The sequence below is a fragment of the Aricia agestis genome, chromosome 1, assembly GCF_905147365.1.
Source record: "Aricia agestis chromosome 1, ilAriAges1.1, whole genome shotgun sequence".
Taxonomy (NCBI): domain Eukaryota; kingdom Metazoa; phylum Arthropoda; class Insecta; order Lepidoptera; family Lycaenidae; genus Aricia; species Aricia agestis.
Genome location: NC_056406.1, coordinates 18,550,384 through 18,578,086, shown reverse-complemented (window position 1 = coordinate 18,578,086; position 27,703 = coordinate 18,550,384). Strand labels below are relative to the sequence as shown.

The 27,703-nt window shown below is 39.7% G+C and overlaps 3 protein-coding genes across 5 annotated transcripts; 2 read left to right on the top strand and 1 right to left on the bottom strand.

Moving 5' to 3' along the window:
- Nucleotides 1-222: 222 nt before the first annotated feature.
- Nucleotides 223-19,874, top strand: LOC121738750 (CD109 antigen-like). Of its 2 annotated transcripts, none has more exons than XM_042131086.1 (26): nt 223-436; nt 2,483-2,545; nt 2,874-3,057; nt 4,932-5,110; nt 6,144-6,300; nt 6,787-6,923; nt 8,394-8,721; nt 9,582-9,758; nt 12,758-12,964; nt 13,431-13,583; nt 13,837-14,007; nt 14,088-14,204; nt 14,296-14,344; nt 14,633-14,786; nt 14,970-15,274; nt 15,361-15,521; nt 15,749-15,991; nt 16,068-16,210; nt 16,510-16,720; nt 16,981-17,158; nt 17,326-17,522; nt 17,859-17,996; nt 18,271-18,443; nt 18,593-18,695; nt 18,810-18,978; nt 19,059-19,874. In XM_042131086.1, exons 2-26 carry the CDS (start codon nt 2,490-2,492, stop codon nt 19,262-19,264), a joined length of 4,296 nt encoding a protein of 1,431 aa, XP_041987020.1. In that variant the 5' UTR covers nt 223-436; nt 2,483-2,489; the 3' UTR covers nt 19,265-19,874. The 2 variants fall into 2 exon arrangements, with proteins under 2 accessions (XP_041987020.1, XP_041986950.1); XM_042131016.1 differs by having other exon boundaries at nt 224-437; nt 2,486-2,545.
- LOC121738896 (peptidyl-prolyl cis-trans isomerase, rhodopsin-specific isozyme-like) lies at nt 11,646-22,713 on the bottom strand. 2 transcript variants are annotated; one of them, XM_042131279.1, is made up of 8 exons: nt 22,578-22,713; nt 22,172-22,376; nt 21,980-22,099; nt 21,460-21,542; nt 20,980-21,119; nt 20,106-20,213; nt 17,824-17,831; nt 11,646-11,656 (listed from the first exon to the last, which is right to left on the bottom strand). In XM_042131279.1, exons 1-6 carry the CDS (start codon nt 22,629-22,631, stop codon nt 20,114-20,116), a joined length of 702 nt encoding a protein of 233 aa, XP_041987213.1. In that variant the 5' UTR covers nt 22,632-22,713; the 3' UTR covers nt 11,646-11,656; nt 17,824-17,831; nt 20,106-20,113. The 2 variants fall into 2 exon arrangements, with proteins under 2 accessions (XP_041987213.1, XP_041987137.1); XM_042131203.1 differs by lacking the exons at nt 11,646-11,656; nt 17,824-17,831 and having other exon boundaries at nt 19,930-20,213.
- A 3,334-nt stretch (nt 22,714-26,047) lies between these two features.
- LOC121732035 (enhancer of yellow 2 transcription factor-like) lies at nt 26,048-26,940 on the top strand. The gene is made up of 2 exons (XM_042121829.1): nt 26,048-26,184; nt 26,410-26,940. Exons 1-2 carry the CDS (start codon nt 26,126-26,128, stop codon nt 26,630-26,632), a joined length of 282 nt encoding a protein of 93 aa, XP_041977763.1. The 5' UTR covers nt 26,048-26,125; the 3' UTR covers nt 26,633-26,940.
- The last annotated feature ends 763 nt before the right edge of the window (nt 26,941-27,703 follow it).

Below are 27,703 nucleotides of genomic sequence, written 5' to 3'. Positions count from 1 at the left end.
TTTTCTAATAATGATTCCTAGCTAGATCGATTTATCGAATCCCCCGAAACCCCCTTAAATGTTTCGTTTATGGAAAATGTAGTATAATATACCTATAACTTAGTAATTAGTGAGCATTGACATCATAAAGCTAGTTCACATTTTTCGTCGTAAGCGTCATGGTAAGTGCCGTGCAGGAAGTTATTGGGCAAGTCATTGTGGGCAGTTTCCTTGCTTTATGGAGTCCGAGTGGGTGCAGCGCGGACTGAGGCGTTTTTCGCAAGGCTCTACCCCACCGCCGTTGCGTAGGCGCAGACGGCATTCGATTACGTACCACTGAAGCCGCGGCCGCGTCAGCCGCCACAAAAACTGTGTGCAATCGGCAGAAACGATCTGTGATATAGTGTTAAGTTACGTGCCTTGAAAGTGTGGTGTTTAGTGAATATACACGGAAAAAGGTATTTTATTTTATTAATACATGTTTATTCTATCCATTTTTAAGTTAAAGTGTAAGCGTAAACAACAACAAAAGAAAATATACGGCTCAGGTAATCGTTGCGTGATATTTGTGATGAACTCTACTGTAGAGAAAGTTCGCGCCGTAAGTGAAGATTGAGCTTAAGTTTCTTAACATCGCTCGATGTAACAGGTCATATATTTAATCTGAGTTTAAGCTCGGTTTAAAGATGATTTTTAAAGGAAGTTTAACTGATGATGTTTAAATATTTAAAGTTTTCCCTATAAGGCTTAAAGGCTGCATCGCCGACGCAAATACTTCGAAGCCAATGTTTACTGTGAGTCAGAGATGACTGTCACAAGGTTACAGAGCTCACTCGGAACAGTGGACATGTGAATTCAATAGGAACATTATCGGCTCGCCCACGACACTTGTCATCTAAATCATTAATATTCACATTGTAGAGCGGCCCGAGTCTCGGTAAACAAAGATTTGAACTTGTAACACAATATTTTCATTACAATAATTCCTTATTCCTCTGCTTACTTGCTAATGTAGTCTTAAATAAAAGTTTACATTTTTTAAGACTCTACATTAGCAAGCACAAGCAAAAAATACCGAAACGTACAAAATCCTTTGATGAATTCTTATTCGAATACAATCCCACGAAGCAAAACACGTAGTAATCCATTCATACATAATGTTACACCAAGTGCAGGCATCTACGTAAACTGGTTTGTAAGTAGGTAGTCAATAGGTATGTAGGGACAACATGTATGGGACAGCTCTACGTATGTATGTGCCGCCGCTAAAAGATTACCCGATCGCGATAAAACGTTTGTTGTGAAATGTGAAGTTAATACAGTCCACACTCCACAATAATCCCAACAATATGTAGGCGGTAAAAGTACGCGTACTTTTACCACTATAATACTTAGTCCTTACAGCTATACCATATTATATGTACTTATTAGTGATGTAACGAATGTTGGTTTTTTCACATTGTATTATTTTATTATTGCAAATATATTATTATTGCAAATAATACAATTTGCAATAATATATTATTATTGCAAATTGTATTATTATATTATTTCAAATGCATGCATATAATAATTTCCTTTTTGATTATTAAAACATTCGCTAAATATTCGTATAATTTTTGCGAATGCGAATATCCGTTATATCACTAGTACTTATACATCAAATCCTATAAAACTCTACCTTAGGGCCAAAAAAACAAGATAAAAGCAGCATTAATAATATTAATGTAATTTAGAAAAGTAATATATTATGTATAGTACAATAGTTACACACAGTATGGCAAAATATTTTCATTCAAACAAATTCAAAATTTTTGTAGACCATTTTAATCCTTATACATATTGTAGAGTTCGTGGATAGTAGGCGCATTTCTGAATATTAAACACGAAGTACCTCCTTGTCTTTTAAAGAAATGTTATTTTAATAAGTTCAATTTGTTAGTTTAATAAATTTGACTTAAATGTATCGTTGCCTCAATCTTTTACGAAAAAGTAAATGTTAATATTTAGAAGTTACCACTGCGGGTAAAATACTTTATCTATATTTAGATCGGTCGCTGTTTCTGTAATATATTATGTTTAAATTATATAAATGTAGGTTTAATGCGCAAAGTGCAAACTTATATAACACTGCAGTATTTTAATTTGCATATTCGGTATGCGGTCAGGCCACCAGAAATTTTCGATTGGTGTTAAGAATTGGTGGCGAGTGGCGACACAGAGCTTAACGTTCTAAATATTCTACGAATTAATTCTTTAATTACGGGATTCACAGAACAAAGTAAACATTCGTAATTAAAAAAAATTAAAGAGTTTATGTTTTACAAAGAGTTGTGGCTTAATTACGACCTCCAGTCCGGATGCACATGTAGGTACTTATACGAAAACGGTTACAAAACTGTTTTTGACTCCAAAATAATATTATAACGATTTGTGTAACACTCGAGGTTATTAAATAGATCTAAGGTTATAAACACAGTTATTTTAAATGCTTTATTTTTTGCAGGAAAATGATCAACGTAGGAAAATTGTTTGTTCTCTTCGCCACCTTAGGATTAGTAAAATGGTGAGATATTTTTCTTTCACTTTTCTGAACTGGTTTTCTTCCTTTCTTTTCACAAAACGAAAACATCAATCGTGACTGATTAAATTTCTTTTACTAGAAAGTTAATTTAATGGGAAACGATGTTAAGATTACAAACTGTAGAGGCCATTACGCTACATTCGATTAATAGCATGTAAATAGAAAAAAAAATGAAGCAGCTAATATTGTGAAGAAAATGATTCGACCTACAGGCAACTAAAACCTTGTACTAATATGTATTCTGTGCTAAAACTAAAAATCACTTCTAGTCCATCTAATAACTGATTAAAAGAGCCGTTTTTGTTCCCAGTGTATCAGTATTAGGTCCCCGCGTACTGCGGCCCTACAGCAACTACAAGGTGTCGGTGTCGGGAGGGCCCCGCGCCCTCAACCTCTTCGTGGCCATCGAGGGCAAGAGGGCCAATGGAGAGCAGTTCTCGCAGGGCAGAGTCATACAGGTCCAGGAGGCAACTTCCAGACTCGTTGACTTGGAGGTACGTAAAACTAGGTTATTAAGAGGATTCCACACCGCCCTTTTTTCCATACAAACGCTGTCCCCTGTTTCCTCCCTGGATAATGCTAGTAGAGTTATACATTTTTTTTCCTGAATATCTACGGCCACTAATACAATGTCCCTATGTTTTCTTTTTTTTCATAATTTAATTATGAAATAAGATATGAACGTTCAAAAACCCAAAAAAATGGCCAGATTTTCCACTGTGTTCAAACGTCCAGAAAACAGATTTGGCTAGATTATACAAAAAAAGCAAGACATAGGAACACAGCTCAAGCCTTTTTTAAATCTTTAATGAAAAAAGTACTTAAATCGGTTAAGTTTTGGAGAAGGAATCAGGGGACAACGAATCGTTGATTTTCAGGATTTTCTGCAGTTGTCTCTATCGCGTTCTGCGGTATAGGCTTGAGGTAAGGGAGACAGCTATAGATATTACACGTACTTTTTTTTCATTTCTCTAGCCCCTGTTGTATCCTCTTAAGGCACATCCATACTAACAATGGAAATTCAAAAGACGCGTGGATGTGTTAGTTACCTATTAACAGGACTATAGGGCTTTGAGATTTTAACGAAGATTTTTGTTATAAGGTTGTTATTGAAAATTATAATGTAGAGTCATACAATTCAATATCGCAAGCATGATAACAAATTAGCAAGTTTCAAGTTTACCTCACGACACGGACTTAAATTTTTATGTTTGCACGATTTTATTTATCGGTAAGTACGTATAATATAAAGTAGGTAGACGATAGATTATATTATATTTTACAACATATTTTTTTAATAAACAAAAATACACCTCCGTCTACCGAGACTGCGGTGAAAGAGGGCACATTTTTAATTTCATCTGATTAGGAACAAACGAACAGGCTTAACAACAAACTTTTTTTAATAGCATAATTAATAAAAATAATGACAATTTATAAATAATTGAGTAATAGTATTTGTTAGGTAGAGACTGAGTCACCGTGTAGTTATGTTACATAAGAAACATATTTTGTTCGAAATAAATTATGTACACAGTATTCAATAACATAAGTATGACTGTACTATAATACTATATTAACAACTGTGTAAATCAGACCGATATTTCTTAAAAATTGAGACTTTCGTCTTTCGTTAATTTTATATCTTAACTGTAAAATGTATTTTTGTTGTTAAGAGTTTTAAAGAAATCCAATGCACAATAACGTCATAATATAATAAATTACGTACTTACATAATATATTATTTCCTTTGCTACTTTGCTGCTATATATTTCGTGTGTCGTTTTCCCATATGTATCGATTACCATACCAAAAATTAGAGTCCATTCACTGAAATGTGAAGGTTAAAATATGTATTGTTTCACACTTCTAACACAGTATAATATATAAAAACATGTTATAATAAAAACTGCATTTAGAAATACAAAATGGAAAGTGATGTAGCGCGTTTTTCTCACTAGCCTGACCACTCGTAAGTCCCAATCTCTGAAAGTCTTGCCAATTTAAAGTTATTTAGTTTCAATTTAAATTACAAAATATTAAATTGTGTTCCAAGTTTTATTTTTAAATCATTTAAGCGAATGGATTCTACATTTTGGTAGGCAATAATGTTAATTCAATTCAATTCAATTCAATTCAACGTGTATTGATGATACACGTTCGTCATTCCATATTCCGCGACGTCTCTGCCATGATAATACTACTCTCATTCCTCAAAGTTGGCTAAGCTTTGATGAAACAAAATAGTAGCGGGCGCCAGTATCATATCAATGACGTCAGTTCAGTCCAGCATTGTAAATATCTGCCACTACTGTATACCAATAATATTATAATATACAGTAGTGATAATCAGCACATCTCTCTACAGATAGACGATCCAGGGCCCGGGAACTATCGACTGACAGCGCGGTCCACCTCCGGGCCGCAGTTCTCGTCGTCAGCGGCACTGGTCTACCAGCCCAGAAGCTTCTGTGTCTTCGTGCAGACTGACAAGAGCGTCTACCAACCCGGAGACACCATAAACTTCAGAGCCATTGCTTTAGACAAGTTAGTACAAAATCTTTCAACTTTCAAGTATGGAAATTTACGAAATAGAACGTAGCTGTTTAAAATTATTAGATCACAAAAAACATTCTTATTTTATAACTTATATATATATATTGACTTTGAGTTGAAATATATAAGTAAATTAGAACAATTTACTTTATTTCTATTAATTTAAATGATTTTTAATATTATTTATATTGTTTTGGAGACAAAATAACATAATATTATTTTTATCGTTAATTATTCATCCGTAGAAGAACATAAATGAACACGGTGGCCATGCTCGGCATGCTGTTGATATAATATAATGTAGAGTTTACAATATATGATTCGTTGCAATAATAATACATAACCAGCGCGATGATGGATTGCACCGCGTGTTATGTAACGTGACAGTTGGCTGGTGCTCCGATATCCATCTGAGCCTCAATCTAAACACTTTCCATTACAATACCACTGATGTAGCGCGCTGCGCGGCCCGCGGGTCGCACGCACAGCGGCTAGGGCTGTCTCATTTCACAGGTTTCACTCATTATCTTACATCTCCACTCTACAGAGTTCATAGTCATACTGATAGGACGCTATCCGATGTATGACAGTTATGCAACATTTTTAATTATAAAAGGGAAAAGGCTATATTCGTAAACTTCATTACAGAAAATCCTAAAAATCTCATAAAACTCAAGTATATAAATCGTAGCCACTGCGGCCTACGTAGTAACTGTTTATATGTGCTGCAGAATGCAGATACATGTTTTAACGTACTAAATAGATACGCTCAGCCTAAAAAGTGAAAACTTCGCAGACTACAGACTTTTAGTCGCCTGATAGTTTGACCAAGTTGGGGTCTCATTACATTATTATCGGCCGATACAAATCGTTTAGTGTATCGGCCGATAATAATGTAATGAACCTTGACCTTCATACTGATTAAGCTTTCGATCAAACTATCGGCCGACTAAAAGTCTGCAGTCTGCGGGGGCTCTAAATCGAACTGCGACTAGCCAGCCCTACAACGGTCATTCACTCGCAGATATCTGCTGCCGCTGTCGAATACGATCGACGTGAGTGTACTGGACGCCGGGGGGTCCCCGATCCGGGACTGGGCGGCGGTGCCCCTGGACCGGGGGGTCTACGCCAACGAGCTCACCCTGGCCGACGAACCAGCGCTGGGAGAGTGGACCATACAGGTACGTCATGACTCATGAGTCATGACTCATGTTGATCAGGCTCAAATTACTAAATAGACAGTAGCAAAATTGCGTTTATTTGTTACCTCTTCACGATGCTTCGATCGGATTTTGATGAAACTTTTGTCCAAAATTTACTTTTAGTCCAGAGAAAGAATACAAATTTTACCTCGGAACACGGAAATATTCTCATTTGCCCATGATTTTTCCACGAATTTTTCCTTTAAATCTTTTAATAATAATTATTATTACATTACAATTTTCATTACAACAACTTTTAATAATTATTATTATTACATTAGTTTACTATTGCAACACCAAGTAAAACTTTTAAATAAGCTATAATATAAAGAATCGTTTATAGCGGTATCTCTAATATAAAAACCATCAGGGCATTGACCTGGCCACTATCTAAACAGCCCACGGCTAAGATATTTTTTATGTTTTCTTTATAAATTTATATGTTTTTGTATTAACTTAATGTAGGTAGAGGTCCGTGGCCAGAAGTATTCTAGGACAATAACCGTAGCGGACTATGTGCTGCCCAAGTTTGACATGCATCTGGAGGCGCCGAAGGAAGTTCTGTTCAGCGACGGAAGATTCGACATTAACGTCACAGCCAAGTAAGGATTAATTACAATATTTAGGTAGAGAATAAATAAACTGTAAGATTTTCTTAAAAGGAAAATAATAATTAAAATAGGAATAATATCAATTCAACCTAAGATGATCTATTCGTTACATTGGAAAAGTATTTTAAATTAACAGACTTTTAAAAGGAGAGAGGTAAAGGATGGTATAGTCTGTTAATGTTAGCATTGACAGAATTAACAAAATTAACAGACTTTATCAAAATAGTCTTTATCAATATAGAAAAGCTTCTAGAAAAACCTCGAAAACCGTTACAGCACTAGATAGTAGATAGACACTTTGGACTTGTATAGTTTGTAAAGTCTGTTCTTTATCAAAAAAACAGACTTTACCAACTATACAAGTCCGAAGTGTCTATCTAGTGCTGTAACGGTTTTCGCGGTTTTTCTAGAAGCTTTTCTAGAAGTGTTCTCCGTTACGCACTTCGTAATCAATATGTCTCAACTATGTGTTTAATTAAGTTTCTAGCATTATTACCGAAGAAGCAAAAAATCAAACGTCTGCCGGATAATAATAGTTAACTACTACCTAGCAGTGAGTTTCTCACGACTAGTAACTGTGAACTAATCGTATTTGTATGAAACGCAGTTCTTTTTGTTATAGATGTGAAATAAGTAATGCATGCGACTGTGAAGTAGGCATTAGCTAAGACAATGAGTCATCTCTATAAATAACTAAAGTAGGAGAGATCAAAATAATATAAAAAATATAAAATGCAATTTTACCAGTACATACTACGACGTAGAGCCAGGCGGCTGCGTTGCGGCGTCGTATCATATCTTAAAGAGTGCTATTTACTCAATTTCATATAGTAGTATATAGCACTCTTTAAGAGGATACACCAAGGGCGAGAGAAATTGAAAATAGGTATTTGAAAATGTATTGCTGTCTTACCAATCTCAAGTCTCCCACCGCAGAGCGCGGTTTTTGGACGTTCTTTTTTAATCTTTTTTAATAATAAAATTATGAAAAAAAAGAAAACATAGGGACATGATCATAGTGGCCATAGATATTCAGGAAAAAAATCATAACTCTACTGGCATTATCCAGGGAGGAAAGAGGGACAACGTTTGTATGAAAAAACGGCGGTGTGGACTCCGCTTAACATAAGAAATTTTCACGATGCGTTCTGCGGCGTCGTAGATTTATAGTTTATATACGATGTGACACCGCAACGCAGTGTTATGGCATGGCCCTTACGAGTAACAACCGGTAAAGATAGTGAAATAAAAATTATCTCTTCCGGAATCTACTTCTTAGGTAAATCTAAAATAAAATAATGATGAATGACATAAAGATAATAAAGGCACAAAGAAACAACAGATAAATAAAACAGTAACGAGTTCTTATAATAGAAAACATAATAAAACAATGCTTTGATCTTCCCCACGACGGTTTAATCAATCAAAGAAAATCAGCCTTTACGCATTTTATTCTTACAGACACTTCAATGGAATGCCAGTGCAAGGGGAGCTAACTATATCGGCGTACGCAGTATTCTTCTCTGGCCTTCTGCAACCGGTCTTCTCATCTCCTGCTAGAAAAGTCATCAAGTTTAACGGGAGCGTAGAAGTGCCCTACGATTTAAAGACAGACTTGGATCTAGCAGAGGATGCTGCGAGGCCGCTGGTCATAGAGGCCGTGATAGAGGAGAAGGACACGCTCATCAGACAGAATATTTCAAGAAAAATCCTGCTCTTGCGTACGCCGTATAGGCTTAAAGTATCCGCACCAGAGCACTTCAAGCCGCAACTACCTTACGTCGTTCAGGTAAACCGTGGATTCGATGAATTGATGCGAGATAAGGATATAATATTTCTAAGGAATTCCCCATTTTAATGCAACTTTCTTTGTAGCCCAAATATTTTGTCATTACTAGATACTCAGTCAAAGTGTATTCGATGTTTTCGACTGCGAACACAGAAATGGATATATTATTTCTGTGACTGCGAAGTTAAATTAGGAAATTTAAAAACAACCCCGATTCAAAATTTCAAGTAGATCCAACCCAAATTTCTCAAGACTGAGCGGGCTGATGATGATGAACCATAGCTAAGAACACTCTCGATAATATCTTTCAAAAATATATATAATAGGTAGATCAAAATCAGTCCACCTGCATGGATGGAAACACACACATAGACACTCTTTTTGTCGGGGGTTTCAAATGTAGGAGATTTCACATAGAAACGCATAACTGCAGTGACATGGCGTTTGTGAAGCAGTAATATAATAATAATAATATCTATGGACGCTTCACACCACGTCAGTCAGGCCCTGTGGTAAGTACCTGAAGGACTTGTGTTACAGCCTACAGGTACCAGACAACGGAAATATATTTAATACTTTTATACTATACATATATTTAAGATTTTTATTATATGATACACATATTTAATACACATCCATGACCCAGGAACTTTGAAAACTTTTTGTTCCGTCGGCGGGACTCGAACCCGCGACCCCCGGCTTGAGCTACCAACGCGCTCACCACTGAGCCACAGAAGACAGGCAGTATGATACATTGTAGACATTTAACTTCGCTTGCAAAACCGTCGAATGCAATTTGACCATAACTAGAACTAAAATTACCTCGGTAGTCATAACAAATCTCATATTTTTAATTACAGATCGAAGTAGTAAACACGACAGGGGACATCATAGACGAAGCAGGCACCGTGACGGTAGAACGTCTCTGGGACGACGGAGCACCGGTCAACATGACAACCGTCGACCTGAGCCGGGGCGTCGCCAGGTACTCCTACACGCCGGACCTCCCTCACATCAACTCCACACTCAATCTCGTGGTAAGTTGGACAACTCGAACATCAACATAAATCGAATCAAAACGCGATCGAATTTGAATGAATAAGGTTAAATAAACGAGGGAGAGCCATGCTTCGGCACGAATGGGCTGGCTCGACCGGAGAAATACCACGTTCTCACAGAAAACCCGGGCCCGATCCCCTACCCTATTCCCTTCCCTACCTATTATCCTATTCCCTCTTAAAAGGCCGGCAACGCACCTGCAGCTCTTCTGGTGCTGCGAGTATCCATGGGCGACGGAAGTTGCTTTCCATCAGGTGACCCGTTTGCTCATTTGCCCCCTTATGTCATAAAAAAAGGCTGGGTAGTAAGACTTGGGAAATGTAGAGAAGTCGGAATAGAATATATATAGTAGAAATATGTCGAGTCAGTTAATGTTACTGTCGGAAACTTCGACACTCGAGTGATAAGTTTTCAGATGTACAGTTAAACCTGGGTAAGTGACAACTGGATAAGTGAGAAAACTGTATAAGTGAGAGTAATAGCTAGGACCCGTCATTTTAAGCTCCCAAAACCTCTATTAGCGAGAAACAGAAACCTCTGATAAGAGAGTCGTTTTTCTCTCATGGACCTCTGTGAGCGAGACTGCTTCTTTTCTATACCTCTATAAGCGACAGTCGAGGTTTATTTTTTTATTTACAGACACAGTAACAAATGAGAAAACAAATTACAAATTGAACATCTGCTACAATTTAACATCTGCTGTTTTATGACTCATTCTTAACTTTCGTTAAACTTCCCACCAGTGTTTTTGTATTGTCTTCAATATTGTACCCATTCTATTTCTTTGAGCTAAAAAACGTTGTTTTTTATCGCATCTTTGCGAATGGACTTACTCAGTTTATGGTTAACCAATTGTTAAGGAAAGTTCTGTTGTGTATTATGTCAAAACGGAAAATTAAAGTACTGTCATTGAGTGATAAACTTAAAATAGTGAATGCGTTTGAATGGGGTTGTTCATAGACATAATATATACTGTCGTAGCATTATATTATGTCTATGGGGTTGTTGATCAAGCAATATTCGACAAAATATATACTTAAGTTAGAGAAAAACATTCAAAATACAAAAACCAAACGAAATTGACGGATTTTTTAAAATGTAAATAAGTTCTAAATAAAATAAAATTACATAGTCCATGAATTTTTGACTTGTCATTTCTGCGTACCTCTATAAGAGAGAAACGCTAACCTTGTACCTGAATAAGCGAGACACTCGGGTTAGTGAGAAACCTCTATGAGCAAGAATGAAATCGTGTTCCCTTGAACTCTAGCTTATCCAGGTTTGGCTGTATTTTATTTTACTATCTCTTATTTTTTCCGCAATTCTTGTGCGTAGAGTCCCAGCCTTAATAAACAACAATATTATGTTAATACATATAATGAAATAAATTGTGACAACATTAATAAGGTTTTTCCTTATTTCTAATTCCCAAAAACAAAATATTATGGTACTTACTGAATGTAATACGTGGGAGAGCCATGCTTCGGCACGAATGGGCCGGCTCGACCGGATAAATACCACGTTCTCACAGAAAACCGGCGTGAAACAGCGCTTGCGCTGTGTTTCGCTGAGTGAGTGAGTTTACCGGAGGCCCAATCCCCTAACCCCTACCCTATTCCCTTCCCTACCCTCAACTATTCCCTTCCCTTCCCTTCCCTACCCTCCGCTATTACCCTATTCCCTCTTAAAAGGCCGGCAACGCACTTGCAGCTCTTCTGATGCTGCGAGTGTTCATGGGCGACGGAAGTTGCTTTCCATCAGGTGACCCGTTTGCTCGTTTGCCCCCTTATTTCATAAAAATAAAAATAAAAAATGTTTTGATTACGTAACCAGACGCTACATTGTACCTGTCTAGAAGTGAAAGATACTCGTAATACTTATCTCTTATTACGGCAATCATAATATTATTTACACGTTAATAACATCTTCACGGTAGGTAACAAAATATAAAGAGATGCAACACCTAATTTAAATTTTATAAGTACTTACTTACTTTCTTTGATAAATCAAGTAGTCATTTAAATTTATGGAAACAGTGTTAAAACAAACATTTAACAAGGAATGCCTTAATTAGAAACTTTCTCTTAAATTAAATCGGTCGAAGACCCCACAGAAATAGTTACTTAAACTTTATAAAACCGTTGCTATAGTATTAGACTACAATAACAATGTTTGATATTATAATTTATATCAAACATTGTTATTGTAGCCTAACATAAAGGTGCGTCCACATTTGTATCATTTGCGCGATCAGATCTCCGATCAGATCTCCGTCGCGTATCAAAATGATATGCGTATCATGATACGCCCCGATCGCTTTTAAACGCGTATCTGATACGTGTTGTATCAAATACGCGCATGATTCGCAGAATGATCTAATAGGCGTCCACACTATGATACGCATACTTGATACGGCGCGATGATCGCGACGGAGATCATCGGAGATCTGATCGCGCAAATACAAATGTGGACGCACCTTAAGTCGTATTTACTACAGAGTAATGTAGCGTATTGAATATAATTATTGTAAAGTTAAAATATAAGTGTCTACAATAATAATATGTAAAAAACATAATTAAAGTAGATAAAGTTAACATAACCAGTCCTTCTCTATTAACTTTGTTTATTTATTACCTGCTAACATAATTATTAATATTTAAGGCAATTTGTATTTACAGCATTTTTCCAACAGGTATTTTCTACCGACTTGCTGATGTTATGACTCCGGTCATTTGGCCAAGACTTTTTCGTTATCGCTTCGTTATAGAACCGCTGATCGAAATGTATGGAATTGACATTTAAGCGTTCGTTAATATGACGTTCACGTTCGACTCGTCTTATGTCAATTCTACACATTTTGATCGGCGATTCTACATACAAAAGCAGCGGTAAAGAAAATATTTTAACCCCCCCCCCCCCCTGAATTCACAAGTCAATAATCAGCTATTTTACAATTAAAAATTCATACCTTCCTCAGGCGAAGTACCGCGACGTCTCCGAGCGTGTTGTGAACGTGCAGCGCGGCGCGGCCACCGACGACGGCCACCTGACCATAGAGCTGCTGACGCGCGACACCGCGCCCGGCGACGAGATGCGCGCGCGCATCACCGCCACCGAGACCATGGACCTGCTGCATTATGTTGTCATCGGCCGCGGGGACATACTCACCGCTAAGACTCTTGAGGTAAACATTACGGCCTTGAAAGGTTTCTATAGAAAAATATTGACAGCTACCTCACCATCGAGCTGATGACGCGCGACATCACGCTAGGTGACGAGCTGCGCGCGCGCATCAACACTACCGAGACTATGTACCTGCTGCACTACGTTGTCATCGACCGCGGGGATATAATATACTCACCGCTAAGACTCTTGAGGTAAGCCAATTTTCAACTATGGCAATGACGACTTGAGAAAAAATCCAAAAATAACCGAACGCTGACAGTGGTGGGACTATACTATACAGCCCTAAAATTAGAACCCTGTATATAATGCCAAAACCATTTGACACTGGAAGGTTCGATTTTTCTATAACCCAGAGTTATTTCAATTCTGTGAAAGTTCTGGTAATTCAAGAATTCCGACTTCCGATCCGTTTAGTTCCAGCATATCAAAAATTTAATATATTATTGTCTTTAATCCTGTTGTAGTTGCGTGTCGGTCGTCGCAGCGTGGACGTGGCGGTGCCGGTGTTCGGCGCGCTGTCGCCGGGCTGCACGCTGCTGGCGTGGCACCCGCGCCCCGACGGCCGCGTGCTCGCCGCCGCGCTGCACGTGCCACACCGACAACTGCTGCAGCACAAAGTATACCCAGATCCTGCTTAATCTAACATATTATAGTACCTCTTGGACCCAGTCTGGATCTTATCAAACAACAAAATTGTATTTTCATATACATACGCCAAGCAAATGTTAAAAGGCAAAAGTTTTGATACCTACCTTGGATATCAGAACGCGTTACATATCTTATAAACTTTACTGCTTTAAAATGAGATAACGTTACAAAAGCAAACATTAATGCAATGTCTCCAGTAACAAATATGTACTCCCATTGCAGGTGTCCATTACGTCCATCACTCCAACTACTATCCGACCCAATGGTTTAGTGGAGATACGCGTGTCTGGTGAGGAAGGTTCGCTAGGAGCCCTTCTCGGAATAGATGAAAAAGCCATCGCGAACGGTTTGGCGAGCGCCAACGGACTTGGAAGTGGTCTCGACTTACATACGGTTTGTATTTTTCTTGGTTTTATTTTCTTTTTTTAAAATATAGATAAATAAAACGATTAATAAATTAATGATTATTTAAGATCGAACGAGAAGTTGAAAGTTTCAACGGACTACGACACTCCACCTTCAAAAATGAAGACCAGCTGCCTGGCCTAGGGTTGGACTTGGGAGGATACAATACAATGGATGTCTTCAAAGTGAGTTCAAGACTTTTTAGGTACTTTATCGTTATATTATTATTATGGTTTAATCGTCATGATAAACTACATTTCGCTATTTTTCTTTCAGAATGCTGGTGTTGTCATTTTGACTGATGGTGTGGTGGCTGATGAAAAAGGTAATAACCTAGCTAAATTCTTGCAGACTTTGTCAAAAACACACTGTAAGCGGGTTAGCTTAAAGTGTGTTTTTGACTATCTGCTATCTTGCTAGACAATCAATTGTATTGTCAATATCACGCTTCAATTTTATTGAACTGTTTTTTTGACAATTAGATTGAAGGCGCGCGATGTTCAATATCATCCATAGACGGTCAATAATATTACGCAATACGTGATATTGCGCAATACAATAATTGCTCGTCTAGGGAGTAGGGGCCCGCTAACATAATTGCTCGTTACTTCAGCTCCAGCCATGGAGGAGGTGGAGACGGGCACTCGTGCGCCGGCGGCTGGGCCGTACGCGTTCAGCCGCGTGCCGCCGCCGCCCTCCCCGCGCCACTACCTCACGCGCCCGCTCGCACCCAACTCCGCCTTCATGTTCGCCAACTTGTCCATCGGGTGAGCATTAAAAACTACCCTCTTTTTTCATTTGAAAATCATTATTCCCAAGCTTATAATTTACAGAACTTAAAATCCGGTTTGGGTTAGTCGCAACTATCAAATAACATTGTAGAGCAATCTGCCGTTATCTGCCTTAGTATAAACTTTTCATGAAGAAAATAATTTCGTGTTTTTTTATAGAAACGATGGATTAGGAGGCAGCGAACGCTGGTCCCCCACAACTACCGGCGAGTGGTCAGTCGGAGCATTCGCCGTGCACCCAACCCTAGGTCTGGGCTTGGCCATGCCTCAGAAATTTGAGACTACCCTCCCCCTGTCTATTACCGCTGAGCTGCCGGAGACATTACAGAGAGGAGAAAGTATAGCGGCCGTCATTACTTTGAAGAGTTCGCTCAACGTCGACACTTCAGTGGAAGTGACTTTCCACAATTCCGACCAGTACTACGAATTCGAACCTTTGGAAAACAATGTGGATACCCCCAAAAGTGAGTTTGTTTATGTTTTATATAATCTTGTATTTTTAAGCAGCTTTAAGCCTTAACAGAACATAACATGACCTACTCTAACGCAGAGATTGAGTTGTTCCGTCGCTCGCGCGTGAAGGTGCCGGCTCGCGGGTCCGCCAGCACGGCGTTCCTGGTGACGGCGGCGCGCGCGGGAGAAGCGCCTGTCATCGTCGAGGCCGCAGGAAACGGCGTCTCCGCCTCGCTCTTCCGGACGCTCTATGTCAAGGTAAAAGCCAAGTAGTAAAGAGCCAGAAGCGCACTGTTATGAAAGTTTAGTAAGTAATAAACTTAAATCAATACCGTTGCAGTTGGGCATATTTTTCCTTTATCAAAGGAAACACGGAAGCTTAGTATGAGCATATCAATAAACTTATTCAATACCCAAGAAATGGGCTCAATTTAAAAGAAGGAAACAGCTGGTCCTCGTGTTATCCAAGTGAAATGTCTGTATAGGATGGGTACGAGGAGGACATCTGGTCTTGGTCGCTGCTGGACGGTCGGCGCGGTGTGGCGCGCGCCAACGTGACTCTTACCCCGGCGCCGGGCACCAAGCTGGGCGCTGTCTCGCTGGAAGCCACGGGCGACTTGCTGGCCGGTAGCCTGCGGGCCACGCGCGAGCCGCTCAACCTCGCCGTGGACCCCGCATACGCTCTGCGGCCTATGGCTCGTGCTTGCGTCCTTCTGGACTACCTTCAGGTACTTCTTTTGGTAACTGCTTTACTCGAAATAAAATAAAAATCAATATGTTACCTTGTTATTGCGTATTTTACAGGCTACCGAACAAACTGATGAAGTAACGATAACGAAGGATGCTCGTGCCCAAGCTTCCGCCGGCTACCAGAGGCTGATGGCCTTCCGCCGACCAGACGGAGCCTTTACGCAGGAGCTCGGTGAAGACGCCGAAACTGATGTTTGGTATGGGTTTTAACACAACCTCTTTTTTCAGCTTAACAAAGTATTTATCATCAAGGCTATAATGCTGTTAAGTATAAGTTCGATGTGTCTGTTTATATCTCAGGTTTATATGGACCGGTTTGGATTTGTTTTTTTTTATTGACATGATCGAAAGTATTCTTACCTATAATTCATCATCATCCGCTTGCTCACTTACAGGGGTTTTTCCTCAATAATAATATATTGTTATAGATGATGATATTATGAAAATAATTATTATGTATTATTATAATATACCCAATATGAATGTCATGTTACAGGATGACGTCTATGGCAGCTCGCTGGCTGTCGCGGTCAGCCCGCTACGTGGCGGTGTCGCCGTCGGCGGGTGCGGGCGCGGCGCGGTGGCTGGCGCACGCGCAGCTGCCGGACGGCTCGTGGCGGCCCGCCGCGCGCGCCGCCCGCAACGACCCGCACGCCACCGCCGTTCCGCTTGCTGCGCACGCGCTGCTCGCACTCATTGAAACCAACGTACGTTCTGATAACCTTCTGAATTAAGTATGTAGTTTTAATTTACATAAGTGCAAATTATTTGTACTTACTTAAACTTTTTGGTTACTAGGTAATGATATGTGTTTGTAACAAATACAAATTATATTTATTAATAACCAAAATGTATTTTACTCGTTGGTTATACAATTTGTATTCCAAGCATCATCTAAATTATAATAGGGAATATTATGGTAAATATAAAAATAAGATAAAAATACAAATCTATTATTTTGTTGCAGGGAGGTGAAGTTTTATACAAGAACGCGATCAACAAGGCCCTCGACTTCGTGGCTAAGAACATATCTCCCGACCTGGATCCGTTCAGTTTGGCAGTAGCCAGCACCGCGCTGGCCGCCGCGCGTCATCCGCAGGCCACTACTACGCTGCAGGTGATGGAAAAATACGCCAACAGCACCGGTAAATATAGCTCGCAACTTGGTTACTACAAAAACCTAATTGTCATCACTCATGATTAATCTTGCCCCAACTGTAAGTGTCTAAACACACCATGCCGAAGTTCCGCGATGGAAGCTCGGCATGATTACGGTATTCGGTATGATGGGAATAAACGATGTATTTTGCAGATGGAATGTTATTCTGGTCGCGCAAGATAGTGGGTACAGAGTGGAGGAACCCATGGCTGAAGAGCAACAGCCTGGAGGCGGCGACGGCGGCGTGGGGACTGCGGGCGATGCTGGCCGCGCGGCTGACGGACGAGGCCGTGCCCGTCGCGCGTTACCTGCTGCAGGCGCTCGGCACCAAGGACCAGGACCCTGAAGTGGTGAGTAGTAGGAATACTCCAGCCTATTTGCTTCAGGCTTATTTGTTATAGCAGTAAAGAGGCCGGAAGAACTAAGGCTTCTGACACAGCAAAGCAAATCTGACTTTGACCTATTTTGTTGAAATTATAATAAATCGTTATTTAGCATAAGTACCCAAACCCTACATCTTGGAACACAAAATGTTTACTTATTATACGAAATCTTATGTACTATTGTGGACAATGCTCAATTCACCTTTCACTGTTCATCCATCTGTTTCATTGCGCAAGACGGAACTCGAAAGACCGTTACGCAACGAACCCGCATACCTTACGTAACAATTTCGTAATTTCCAGTTGGATGCAGTGGCTCAGTTCGCCCAGGCTATCCGAACGCCGACGAAACTGCGCATTGCCGTCAACGTCACCGGCTTCGACGAGCCAAGACAGTTCAACATCGACGACGACAACGCGCTCATCATACAGACACAGCTGGTGGGTTTCTATTGGAGTTATCTACCGAATGTACCATCAGATATATATAAGAAAATGGCAAACCTACGTTATTTGGTCGTTCGTCAAGCTCGACTGACTACAAATCACGACTAACGACTTGACATAATACTTCGAACAAATGACGTAGAAGCGGTAGGACCGCCACCTAGGTCTATGAATTCTTCGATGTTAGATCAACGTCCAATGTATTTAAAAATTAGATTTAATGTAGTAATAAAAGAACTAAAAATAATATTGTAATTCATGGTCACAGGTGCGTAACGCCCGCAGCACGCTCGCGACCACGTCAGGTCGAGGCGTGTGTGCGGTGGGGCTGCGGGCGCGCGGCGCCACCAACGTGACCGCCGCGTGGCCGCGCTACACGCTCGACCCGCGCGTCGATCAGGTCTCCACCTCCAGCCGCCTGCAGCTCTCCGTCTGCATCGGGTACTTGAGGATTTCGTGGCATTATCTATACAGACGGGCTACTGCTTAGTTGTGTCTGAATATAACACTCTAATATTATATCGAAGCTCAGAGGTTAGCCCTTTAAAATTTGGCGTAAGGAATCTTTATGTATTATTTCTTATTTTCAGCTTTGTGCCAGTTGGGAATGAAACTGAGAGCGGGCTAGTTCTGGTAACCATCAACCTGCCGTCAGGATATTTGGCAGATATCAATACCATAACGGGACTCACGGTAAGTTATTTGTCATTTTAATATTAACATCAGTATTTTAAATTACATGCCTGTTGATTGAAGACTTTGTATCATGTAAGTATATGCGCAATACGTAATGCTGTATGTTACCAGGCGGCACCGCACGTGGTGGGCGCACGCGTGATGGGCGGCGGCAGCGCGGTGGCGGCGTGGGCGCGCGCGGGGCTGGCGGAGCGCTGTGCCACGCTGTCCGCACCGCGAGCGCTGCCCGTGGCCAGGCAGCGCCCCGCCGCCGTCACCATTATCGACTTGTATGACTCCAGTAAGTGTATGAATTACTTACAAAATATTACAAAAATATGAATCTAGAGCGTATAATACTATTCAAACGTCCTCCTGCAGGTCACCGCGCACGCGTGTTTTACCAGGCGGTGGACAGCAGTGCGTGCGAAGTGTGCGGCGCGTGGGCGGCGTGCGAGCGCGCGTGCGGCGCGGCGGCGGGCCAGCGCGCCCCGCCCCCCTCCGCGACGCCGGCGCCAGACTCCGCCCCCGCGTCCGCGAGCGCCGCCATCCTCCTCGTCGTACCGCTTCTCATGCTACTGAGATAACGAGACGAGCCGACAGTGGTGGGAACTAACTAACCAGTAGATAATGTGACGAAGTCGCAGCATTTGTTTAAATTAAGTGGACTGTACGTCGCCTGCGTGGTCTCAAGGGGATCGTTAGTAAGAAGATCGTCTTTTAAGAAATTGCACTCGGTGGTGACTGATGTGTTATCCCTTTCTGCCATGCTCATTTATTCTTCCTCCTACTCCGTTTCTTGAAAAGGTTAGGGCAAAGTCTACTGCAATCGATTACTTTTTGTTTAGACAGAAAAGTCGATTACTTGCGAAGTAGAAAGTTCATCCATTCAACTATAAACTTAACTTTTTAACCAGTCATCACAATCCAAACATCTAACAAGACTACATAGGTAGTACTTACATTATAGGTACTATTATATTACAAGTTCTTAATGAATGCGCCGTTTCAATGTAATATTACAAGTATTTATGGAACTGTATTGGTAAAACAGTTTACCTTGTTCGGTCTCCAGCATTTGCGTTGATTCTAAAATTTCCAGTCTTTGAAAGAAGAAGTAGGTACGTAAGGTATCTAATACAATAAATAGTAAAACCTATTGTAAATAACATATATAAATAAATGAATTTATTGACATTGTATCTATTCTTTATAAAAAATATTACAAACACCTTACTTATAAAGAAAGAAAGAAAGAAAATAATCTTTATTTGGTAAAACAGTAGATGAACATGATGAACATAACTTATATCCTTTATTGTTTCCCGTAAATTATGCCTTAAAAATACTTAAAATAAATAAAAATAATAACGTATCATAAACCTTATTAGTTATTACAACTTACGCATTAACAAGTTAAGTAGGTACCTACCTAATTATTTTATTTCCATTTTCCTTATCATCCAATGGAAGAATGCTAAAATTGAGAAGGACATAGAGAGTGGCGCAGCAGACGCCTTAATCCAGCCCCAAACACTGTAAAAAAACATAATTTGCTGTTAACACTACTTTACTGGTAAGCACTTAACAAACCATTAAACTACAGAAAATAGTTGTTATGTTTTTACTGTTATATATTCTAATAAGTATAATATGCTAAGGGGCAATTCAGACCGCGACGCGACGCGTAGGTGCATTTCTAAATTTGTATGGATTTGACAGATTTGCAAGACTTTATACTATACTGTAGTCTACGAAACATGGGGGTGGCGGTCATTGACCGCCACCCCCTGTCCTGTCATAAACTTGTCATTTTCTATACAAAGCCACGATTGACAACATCTGACACTTCATTGTCAATCGTGGTTTATATAAGTACTTATAGAAAATGTCAAGTTTTTGACAGGGAGTCAATGATCGCTACCGCCATGTTTCGCAGAGTACAGCAGCTGTATCTTGCGCAATTGAAATCTATCAATTCAGTACTTTATAAATGCATATAATCTACGCGTCCCGTTGCGGTCTGAATTGACCCAGTCTCCTTTTCAGTGACACAATAGCAAGATACAACTATTATTACCTTCCGAATTAGCTTAAACCTTGATTCACAGTTAAGAGATAATTTCAAAGTAGATTTAGCCATTAGGGCAGCGCCAAACCGGAATGGCAGCGGCGAGGCGAGCACTTTCAGTGTCATATGATTTTATGCGGCCATAGACTTCTCAAGCGATACTATGATGATGACACTGAAAGTGCTCGCCTCGCCGCTGCCATTCCGGTATAGCGCGGCCCATAAACTCACTCGTAGGGGTTATCAGAGATGTAGTAGGGGTCGGTGGGTACGAGCCCGCAGTCGGCGATGACGATCCGCTTGGTGGGCCGGTCGTCCATGTCCGTCGGCGTGTTCTCCATCAGGTGAACCACTTTTTGACCTTCAACTACCTAAAACGTAAGGAGATCTCAATGAAATGCTCAAATGTAGCACAGAGTACAGACGAGGATCACATACGGCATGAGAATGTAGTGCTTGGTGGTCTAGCAAATAAGCAAACGGGACTTGCCCGAAATATACGCTGGACAATACCGACTAAGTTCCTGTTTGAAAAGTTTTAAAATTTTACAATTAAAATAATGTAACCGCAGTGACTGCAGAGTGCAGATGGCGCTATCGAGCAACAACTGTTGATAGATGTTAAAAGGCCAAAGGTGGCCTTGTTATTTGTTAATGATTTCGAAACAATAAAACCTCATTTAATTTAAGAACCAATCGAAATTCTCTTACCTTTCCAATGACTGTATGTAAGCCATCCAACCAAGGAGTCCCTTTTACTGTGATAATAAACTGGCATCCATTCGTATTTTTACCTGAAACATTGCAGCAGCTATTGATAGCAGAAATAATACGAATGCACATGGGCGTACCGAGGGGGGGGGGGGGCAGGGGAGGGGCAGCTGCCCCCCCTGGATCATGTTGACGTATAAGTATATTATCTAGTACTTTTATCTATAAAAATTAAGAACGAATTTTTGCCATTTGTTTGCAATACAATATTTTTACAACTAAAAATTATAATTTTTTTATTCTTTATAAACACCTAGCTTATGAAAAATCTGATTTGCCCCCCCCTGGCTCAGAACCTGGGTGATTTGCCCCCCCCTGGCACCAGAACCTGGGTAATTTGCCCCCGCCCCCCCCCCCCCCCCCCTGTCTCCGCCTACTCCCTAGTCCCTACGAATCCTACGGTCTTTTCTAGGTAAACCATCCTGCATCTGGTAAGAAGACATTGGTGGTATCAACCCACCTTTATTAGCCATAGACACGAAGCCGGCGCCGGTGTGCTCCGTGTCCAAATTCTCGTCATCAAACTTCTCACCGTATATACTTAGTGAGCCATACCCATCATTAGAGACTATGTCTCCACCTGAAAACGCAGATTAGATTATGTCAAGTGTGTAAGTTCTGTTTATTCGTCAAAATTTGCTTCAAGACTGACCTTGAACCATAAATCTTTTGATGACACGCGTGAAAATGGTCCTCTTGTACGATTTCCCTTTGATCCCTTTCGTTGCTAATACTTTAAAGTTTTTGACCGCTTTGGGCGCCAAATCGCCGAATAGACCGATCACGATGCGACCCAGAGGCTCATCGTCCACCTCGATGTCCAAATACACTTGGTCCGTCACTCTGAACTGCCGACCCTGACAAGCAATAATAAATAACAGCAAAGATAATAAATAAAAACAATTTGTAATTTGAAGCTAAGTAGACTAGTAACGAAAATCGTAAAATCAGATGGACTTTGGGCTTCCTCTCAATATTTAAGGTTAAAGCTGTACAGAGTAGTTATACTCAAGATTTTAAACATAGTAAACGATAACATGCATAATTTTACCACTTACCGAAATAGCTACAATGAACAAAGTAAAAACAGTCTTGAATAAAATTATTCTCATTTTTTCTCACAAAATTAAATAGTTATAGCGGGATACTAGAACTGTGGTTAAAATTTCCGAAGAACTGACGACAAGAACTTTTCTAATTAAATTATATCGCGGGAAGACCTACGGTCACGCGTAGTTTATGTTTTATTCGATCAATAGGCTTTCTACAACTAATGCTAAACTGATTACTCGACATGTTATAATATGTACTGTTACCAGCTATAATATAATTTATATTAAAGGACCGTGATCTTCGTCGTTCATTGTGGGATTGATTGTCCCACACCCACCTCGAGCCTCGAGAGTTTTTTAAAAAAACCCCTAGGCTCATGGGGTCGGGGGGCATAATAAGCTGTTTAGAAAAATATCTAAGAAGCTTATTGAAGCCACCCGAGTCCCCAGAGCCGGGGCACACCTGGCACAACGGTTAGCAATACCCATCCAACGAGGCAATCAGTGGCAAATGGCAATGTTGTCAACTTGCTGGGCAGTGCCCAGCAAGCTGACAACATTCCCCATCTAGCAGAGTGCCCAGTGGGTACTCTGCTAGATGGGGACGACCTGGGGAAGTTTATAGGCCCATCTCACTTTTGAGCCACATAAACATAATATATAATATATTTTTTGTTTTATTTTTTATTTTATTTTATTTACATTTTATAGGATCATGACGAATCGCCTATCCAATAAACTTGACGAATACCAGCCACAGGAGCAGGCTGGTTTTCGCAGCTAGGCTTTAGCACCATAGACCATATTACACCTTAAGGCAATTGTTAATATTTATTTATTTATTCAAAAAATATTATGGTGTTCTGAACAGAGCGAGACAGAACTTCAGTCCGTACCAACGCCTACAACTCTACAAAGCGCAGGTTCGGCCTCATATGGAATATTGTTCTCAACTCTGGGCAGGGGCGCCAAAATACCAACTGCTCCCTCTGGATCGTATCCAACGAAGGGCCGCTCGAATTGTTGACTGCCATTGTGTTTCAAACAGCTTGGACCCCTTGGATTTACGCCGACGTGTAGCTTCACTCTGCATCCTCTATCGGTTGTATATTGTATCACGGGGAGTGCTCTGAGGAATTGTTCGAAATCATACCACCTGCAACTTTTCGCCATCGTCCCACGCGAAAAATATACCATCCTTCATCACCTTGATGAGTGGCAGTCTTCCACCGTGCGTTTCTCGCGTAACTTTCTGCCGCGCACTGTAAAACTCTGGAACGAACTGTTTGAACCCAGCAGTATTTCCGGACCTATACGACCTGCAAACCTTCAAGAAGAGAGCGTATTAATTCCCTCTTAAAAGGCCGGCAACGCACCTGCAGCTCTTCTGATGTTGCAAGTGTCCATGGGCGACGGTAGTTGCTAATTTCCATCAGGTGACCCGTTTGCTCGTTTGCCCCCTTATTTCATAAAAAAATCTCTTGAGACCTGGGCTGTTCTGGATACCCTGCAACGGTGTCAAGTCGATTAGCGTTACGTCGAAGTTTTGAGAGGTCTATAGAATGCCGCGTCTATGTCCTTCCGAGTACGGGGGCCACAACGAGGCCAATCTATTTGCATCGAGGAGTGAGACAGGGGAATTATATTTCCCCGAAACTGTTCACAAATGCGTTAGAGGACGCCTTCAAGGCCCTAAACTGGAAAGGACGTGACATATTAAACGTTAACGCCAAGTACCTACCTCTCACACCTTCGTTTCGCTGACGATATCGTCATATTGGCAGAATCGTTGAAGGACTCGCAAATGTTGAACGACCTAAATTAATCTTTTCGGCGGATCGATCTCGGGATGAACTTGGACAAGACGAAAGTCATATTCGACGAACATGTTCTCCTGAGACCGGTTGTAGTTAACGGTGCCTTTCTCTAAGTGTAGTCGATATGTCTATTTGGGGCACATACTACAGCGGACAGCCTACAGGTAGGTAGACATAACTTCGAGAGGGAAACCGATGGGAGGATACAGTTGGGTTGGGCAGCATTCAGGAAGTTAAGATACAATCTCACGTCGCAAATTCCACAGAGCTTGAAGACGAAAGTCTTCGATTAATGCGTGCTTCCCGTTATGACCTACGGGGCGGAACCTGGCCTTTTACAGCTGGGCTAGCTCGTAAGTTTTCCGTTGCTCAGCGTGCAGCGTGCTCTGCTCAGAGTTTCTTTAGCGGATAAGTTTTGAAATTAAACAATTCGTCAAAGAACTAAAGTCACCGACATAATGCAGATAGGTAATTAACGTACGCTGAAGTGGAACTGGGCTGGCCACGTAGCTCGAAGAACAGACGATCGCTGGAGTAAATTTACTCTGGAATGGAGACCAAGACTGGGTAAATGGGGTGTAGGTCGACCACCAACTAGGTGAGAGGAGGCCATCTTGGCGTTCATTGAGAGAGGCATATGTCCAGCAGTGGACGAATATAGGCTGATCTCAACTACCGAAATGCCGAAAACGCTATTAGATTGTATCACTGACCTCCATTATTTTATACAACAGTGGATTGTATTTATTCGTGCTTAGATTGTTACCCTAACACATAGATAAAGTATTATAATAGATGTAGTCTTAGCCCGTCATCGCGTGGCCATTTTGTGCTTATTTTCATACAAGTAGTGTGAGTTTATTTTCTTGAATATTTCTATTTGTCGATTATTTCGAAGCATATTATGATACAGGAAAGAAAGTCAATTAGTTCATGATATCGATTAACTATAGTTCAAGTGATGAGAATCCGTAAACACACGTAAAAAGCTATTCAATTTTTATAGCCAAATTATTAATTGATGTGACATTTTTAGCACTAATGCCTTATATAGCACGAATAAGAGATTAATAAAATTATAAATTATCTTTTTTTCTTACAAAAATACCGATTGAAAAGCCCAAAAAACATTGTTCAAAACTTACGTATTTAATGTTAAATCCACGTGTTTGAGGCATTCTTTGGCCATTCTTATGGTTTATTATTTAGCGAAACCACAAAACTCAACAATATGTAGCATTAAATGTTCACTAAAAACCTTTATTAACACTTTTATTACATAATATATGCAGACCGACTCCTTTGTTATGTCCTAGTAAGTAGGACATAACATTACACGCTTTTGACGCTTATACACCTATATAAGGCTCTCTCCAGTATATAGTACCCCAATGCCCTTTTTTTTTTTTTACATGGGGAAATGCGTTACGCATCCCCGGCGGATTGGGGACATCGGCCGGGGTATGTGGGACTCTCCGAGGAACTACCCACTAAAACCCCATGGTGCTCAACTCACCGCTTAGGCAAAGTTACGGGCACGATCAACCCACCGCAAAGTACCCCAATGCCCTAGCATTTGAATAAAAAAAAAATGAAATGTCAGCTGTTGACAGTCCACAATGACAAGTGACAGTGACAATAAAAAGTTGAGGAAGAAGCCTCAAAAACATACAAACTTGTTTTATCGATACTTTTGTGAATTCCTATTACAAATTAAACATTTTGTATCTAGTCAATATGACGGTAAATAATACAATAGCGCATCAACGTTTAATACTAAGTGGAGACCGAGAGAGGTAAATTATAAAATTAACGTAGGTCTACATCTCAGTCTACACTCTACCAAGATCATTCCATATTCATTTGTAATTTAAGTCAGTGATTAATTTTTAATTTTATATCTAATTCGTTAGGAATTTGTTTGTGTCTCTCTCTGTAAATAAAGTTTTTAATAGTTTTGTTGAATACTACAGTGTGCTACTAATTTTACTTTTAACAATAAACAAATACCTACTTTACAGATTTAAGGAGCTCTTACGCCGACGACTAACTGAGTGTGGATGGAAGGACCAAGTGAGGCTCCTATGCAGGGATGTTGTAAAAGAAAGTGACAGCAGTAACATAACTTTTGATATGCTTGTAACGAGAGTCACACCTAGAGCTCGAGCTATTGTACCAGACACTGTGAAAAAAGAGTTGCTACAAAAAATTAAAACACATTTGCTTACTCAAAAGGATCAATAAACAAAATGTTACTTACTTTGAACTTGGATAAAGATTCTGTTTATAAATTATATTGAATATTAAACAACTTAAAAATGTTGTTTTGCTAGTCATAGACCAGCAAAACAACATTACTATTAACAAATACTATGAATACCAAGCAGTGTCTTTATCATTTAATTTTCAAATTTTATTTTGAGTTTGTATATTTTATACTTTCTACAACATACATTTTACAATATTATAGGATGAAACAATCAAATAACATACTGGCATAGTAATTTTTTGGTATTGAAAATTGTTTGGGGGATATTTAATAAAATAAAAGATGTAATACAACCAACAGTATATTTTATTTATAAACATTTACATTAAACAAAAAATACATATTGCTTACATACACTTAATACTGCTATAGATCCTATTTACATGAATGTCATGACTGTTCACGCATGTGTCATGGTTAGTGCACATTGCACAGGATTCTGGGACATAACATACATTACAACTGTTTCTCATCGCTATCTAGGTTATAATTTACATCTTAACATATTTTGTATAGGTGAGCATGCAGTTTATACTTATTAATTTATTATTCACAATAGTGACAAATTATAAGATATTATAGCCACAGGAATGCATAGTATCCCCCATAGAAGATAAATATAAGAAGATATCAATATAATATTTTCTGTGTTTTTCCCGTGACTCTCTTGACAAATCAGCAATAACATAGCCATTTTTTGGCTATTTTCTACAAGTTAACATTTGTTACTAAAAACACATAATAAGAAATAAATATAGAAATATTTAAATACATACAGTACTTATATATCTTGGAACTGATATTAAAATTAAATATACTTTTTGAAATTTAAATGTAAGTCAATGTCAGTCATCAGTAAACAGTGATCATTGCAGTGCCTATAATTTCATTGCATATTTTAATGCATCTGAAAACTAGATTTTAAAATCTTACAGATACAGTGCATAAACTGAAAATAAATAAATGCATTAATAAAAGTGTAAAAGAAAAATGAGCAATTACTTCTAACAAATATTTAAAGCTAATATTAGATGCTAATTAGATGC

Excerpts from the sequence above, each read along its gene's own strand:
- LOC121738750 (XM_042131086.1), top strand. The coding sequence starts at position 2,490 with ATGATCAACGTAGGAAAATTGTTTGTTCTCTTCGCCACCTTAGGATTA. Across the intron at positions 13,584-13,836 it reads GACAACTGCTGCAGCACAAA|GTGTCCATTACGTCCATCAC; the intron begins GTATACCCAGAT and ends CTCCCATTGCAG. Across the intron at positions 15,275-15,360 it reads CAATGTGGATACCCCCAAAA|AGATTGAGTTGTTCCGTCGC; the intron begins GTGAGTTTGTTT and ends ACTCTAACGCAG.
- LOC121738896 (XM_042131279.1), bottom strand. The coding sequence starts at position 22,631 with ATGAGAATAATTTTATTCAAGACTGTTTTTACTTTGTTCATTGTAGCT. Across the intron at positions 22,377-22,577 it reads TGTTCATTGTAGCTATTTCG|GGTCGGCAGTTCAGAGTGAC; the intron begins GTAAGTGGTAAA and ends ATTGCTTGTCAG. Across the intron at positions 21,120-21,459 it reads TACATACAGTCATTGGAAAG|GTAGTTGAAGGTCAAAAAGT; the intron begins GTAAGAGAATTT and ends CTTACGTTTTAG.
- LOC121732035 (XM_042121829.1), top strand. The coding sequence starts at position 26,126 with ATGACGGTAAATAATACAATAGCGCATCAACGTTTAATACTAAGTGGA. Across the intron at positions 26,185-26,409 it reads CTAAGTGGAGACCGAGAGAG|ATTTAAGGAGCTCTTACGCC; the intron begins GTAAATTATAAA and ends CCTACTTTACAG.